The 3,824-nt window shown below is 39.6% G+C and overlaps 1 protein-coding gene across 1 annotated transcript in view; it reads left to right on the forward strand.

Annotated features, from left to right (window-relative positions):
• Positions 1 to 24: 24 nt before the first annotated feature.
• Positions 25 to 3,824, forward strand: part of LOC123521071 (olfactory receptor 2M2-like) — a 6,421-nt gene continuing 2,621 nt past the window's right edge. Inside the window, exon 1 of the mRNA XM_045284954.1 lies at positions 25 to 44. Coding sequence (XP_045140889.1) covers positions 37 to 44 — 8 coding nt within the window. The 5' untranslated portion in view covers positions 25 to 36. The remainder of the gene's footprint in view (positions 45 to 3,824) is intronic.

Below are 3,824 nucleotides of genomic sequence, written 5' to 3' on the forward strand. Positions count from 1 at the left end.
AAATATCATAGACTGGCTTACATTTCTTTTCTCTGTATGTACTGGCCTAGGATTTTGTTGCAATACTTTCCATTGCTTTGTCCTGCCCATGTACTAACTAATTTCCATCTTACCCCTACATTTACCTTGTGTTGCAAATACCTTTAAAAAGTAGAAGTGACACTCTTGTTTGGAAATTTCTTAAAGGTATAGGTTGTTGTGTAAAAAATCATGATAAAGGAGCAGGATGACACATCGGTTCCCATTTGTGGGGCATAATTACTTGGTGGCAGTGAGTATTATTATATGGGCAAAGGGGGTGATGTAATAAAGCTAATTAGCTTTTCTGAGAAGGCAATCAATGTACAAAAATGAGCTAAACCATAACTTAGGAGGACACCTAAAATAGGCCCACTGGCCTTTTGAAAAGTTCAGAGTAGCCAATGGAAAGAAAACCAAATAATAGTAATATAGGCTACATTTCATTAGAAAATTATTTCATATAAACCACTAACATTCCAGAGTTTGGTTAATTTAAATTTGAGGGAAACATGACTCTGGCTTCTTTTATTTGTGTGCTTAGAGTACGATTTCCGTCCTATCATTGGAAAGGACTCTAAATCACTCTGTGCAGGCCTTCCCGCTGACCGTAAACACTGTCCTCACTCCTCCAAGTACATTATACTAAGATAACAAGCTACCGTCCCTATGGGGATGTAAACTTGTCTATTCCTTAAGTATAAAAAGGAGTCTTATTAGTGCAGCGGTTGAAGAGACCACCGACAACTTCATGGGAGAAAAATGTGGCAATATGATTCTGTAAAAATTTACAACCTTAAAACCCCCGTGGATGAGTTTCAGTCTGTCTGCCCCGGTCCATTAGAGATAAAGACAGCGAGGTTGCTGCTGCTGTCATCGAGTCGCGCTGACTCTGAGTGACCCACTGGACTGCAGAATGACACCCGGGCCAGTTCTGCCCCATCCTCACAATTGTTTTTATGTTTGAACCCACTGTGTCAGCCAATGTGTTCCCCCTCTTGTCCAGAGCCTTCCTCTTTGACACTGCCCCTCTTCCAAGTGTGATATCCTTCTCCAGGGATTAATTTCTCCTGATTACATGTCGAAAGCCTCTGAGACAAAGTCTTGCCGTCCTTACCGCTACGGTACATTCGAGCTGTATTTCCTGCAAGACAGATTTGTCTGTTCTTTTGGCAGTCCACGGTACTTTCAATATTCTTCTCCAGCACCGTAATTCAAATGCATCAAGTTGTGTTTGGTCTTCCTTATTGAATGTACAACTTTCACGTGCACATGAGGCAACTGAAAATTCTCCATATAATCTATCTATCCCTTTAGTCTTCATGAAGTACATTCTTTATATGTGTGTGATTTTTAATACGGACCGAGTTTCAACATCTTTCATTTAGAGTGTACTTAAAGGTACCCGTCGTTTTTTGAGGCAGAGGCACTTGAACATACTTGCAATTATTGGTCTATTGGTGATCATTTTCATCATGCATATAAAAAACTTCAAAACAAACTCACTGCTATAGAGCCGATGCTGACTTGTAACGACCCTACAACGAGTGTAGAACTGCCCCTGTGAGTTTCCAAACTGTAACTCTTTGGGGGGTGGGGGTGGGGTTGAAAGCACTGTCTTCCTCCTGAGGATCTCAGTCCGAAGTGTGACCACTCTGACCCCAGGGTTCCTCCCATCATACATAATCAATCTGATCATTTAAGCTATCTTGACAAGTTGTGATCCTCTCATGTGGTTAGGAGGATTTGAGGACTAAAAGAGATAGATGATGTACAGAACATTGCAGAGTGCCAAGCACTTAGAAAACACTGTGCAAATGTTAGCTCTTATTTCTTGTGTTGCTATCTCTGCCCTAGATTGAAAATGAATTTGAAATAAACTATAAACATTCTGTTAACAGATGCACTTATATTCTTGAGTGCACCCAACCTTTACACATACATACATTCACCCCAAAGGATCCCTGGTGGTGCTGTTTCTGCTAATTGTTGGCCTGCTTGCTAACCCAAAAATTGATGGTTCAAATCCACCAAATGCTCCATTGGTGAGAGAAGAGGCTATTTACAGTCTTGGAGACCCTGTCTAGCATCATTATGAGTTAGAATTGACTTGGTAGCGGGTGAGTGGGCAAAAAGCACTCCACCTTGTAGAATCTGGTTGACCAAATGAAACAACTCTTTAGAAACTAATAATTTCCAACCTTAGATTATCTTTGGAACTTAGGTGAAGACAATGGAAGGCAGATAGGCAGGTTTGATTTTTCCTTAGGTTATTTTGGATCTAGCATAAATCTAGCAGGAGGTTTTTAAAGGGCATATCTGTGGTCATCTGGAATCTGGAGCTGAGATTATGGGGAATAAGCCTGGCTTTTAGTAGCTGTGGGAATTTTGGATATCATTCTCCTGTTCCAGTCCATATTTTAAAATAATAGCAAATTATCTGTATCTCATGCTGTACCCCTGAGGATTATGTGAGAAATAGTAGATGGAAATATTTTTCATAAACTGCAAGTTCCCAAATAAATGCAATTTCTCTTTCAATCTCAGTGCAGAGCAACCTCATTTTTAATTATTGAGCTCCTGCAGCTCCCTTGTGCATCTCATTCCGAGTAGAGTTAGGGGCAGACAGCCAGGACAACACCGCCCCAATGAGGGCTCTGAACGGCTTTCACAGTGACTTGTGGGAAAAGACCACATAGAAAGGGTGGAAGATGCTTCTTGTCATTGCAGAGAACTGCAGACAAAGAAATGAATGCTCTTATTGGGTAGTTAAAGTTCAAAACCAGAGAGAACTTCTTGAACAACCTAACTGACAATTTCTGGGGTTTTCTGTACAGATGGCAACAAGAAATTGTTGGTTTTGTCAACCTGGCTGGATTATTTCAAGAAAATGGATAACTTCAAAGAAATACCTAGGATTTTCACACAATGTAATCATATATTCAACTGGAAAATTGGGGTAAGATGGAAAGCTAAAGAGAACTTATTTCCCATGTGACTGCCATTTTTAGTGACTGAATTGTTCGTCTTGCTGCATTTTCATATTAGTAAAGTCATAGTTTAGTCTTTTGAATAAGTACAGAAAAATATTTCATAAACACCTTTGGTTTCATACAACATGTTTTGGTTCCATTATGAGTTTCCTGGTAAAATATATGTTTTTGAACCAGAGAAAGGAATTGAACCTTGTTCTCCATTTTCTGTTAATGACTTTAATAAAACATGACACATTGGGAAAAAACCCCAACATGACACATTGAAAGAAATGTCCTGGAAGTGATAGCATTTAGAACACTTACACACACACATGGACTTACCTGTAAATTTTGGGCTCTGCTAATCATGTAATGCTTTCCAAAGAAAACAGTGCTCCATTCATAATCACTGGTTAGTTATATCCAAGCCAATATCCTTGCACCTTATTGGCGTATATTTTTGTCTAAATATGTTTTTCTGACAATCTGTGGGACATCAGAAAAATTAGAATTTTGCTTGACTCTGAAGACGGAGACACCATGTGTAAGGGGATTTGGGGGGTGGTGCTATAAGTAAATAAATAAACATAGAGAACAACTGCGACCAAATTTTAGTGGCTGACTCAAAAAGGGAAGAAGAGAAAATGGGAGAGTAGAAGAGTGGATTGTTAAAGGAGGAAACAGAGAAGATTGTAATGCTCCTCGGAGGAGAAATGTGAGTCCTTAAGTGGTTTGTGGATAAAGGAGAAGAAATGATGGAAGAGAGAAAGAATAAAGGAAGGAAGAGTTGCTTGACTTGCTGGGTGTTTGGAGAATTACAGGCTGATCCCC

The sequence above is a fragment of the Echinops telfairi genome, unplaced genomic scaffold, assembly GCF_000313985.2.
Source record: "Echinops telfairi isolate 266 unplaced genomic scaffold, ASM31398v2 ScPeMD7_7469;HRSCAF=8507_0, whole genome shotgun sequence".
In the NCBI taxonomy this organism is placed as follows: domain Eukaryota; kingdom Metazoa; phylum Chordata; class Mammalia; order Afrosoricida; family Tenrecidae; genus Echinops; species Echinops telfairi.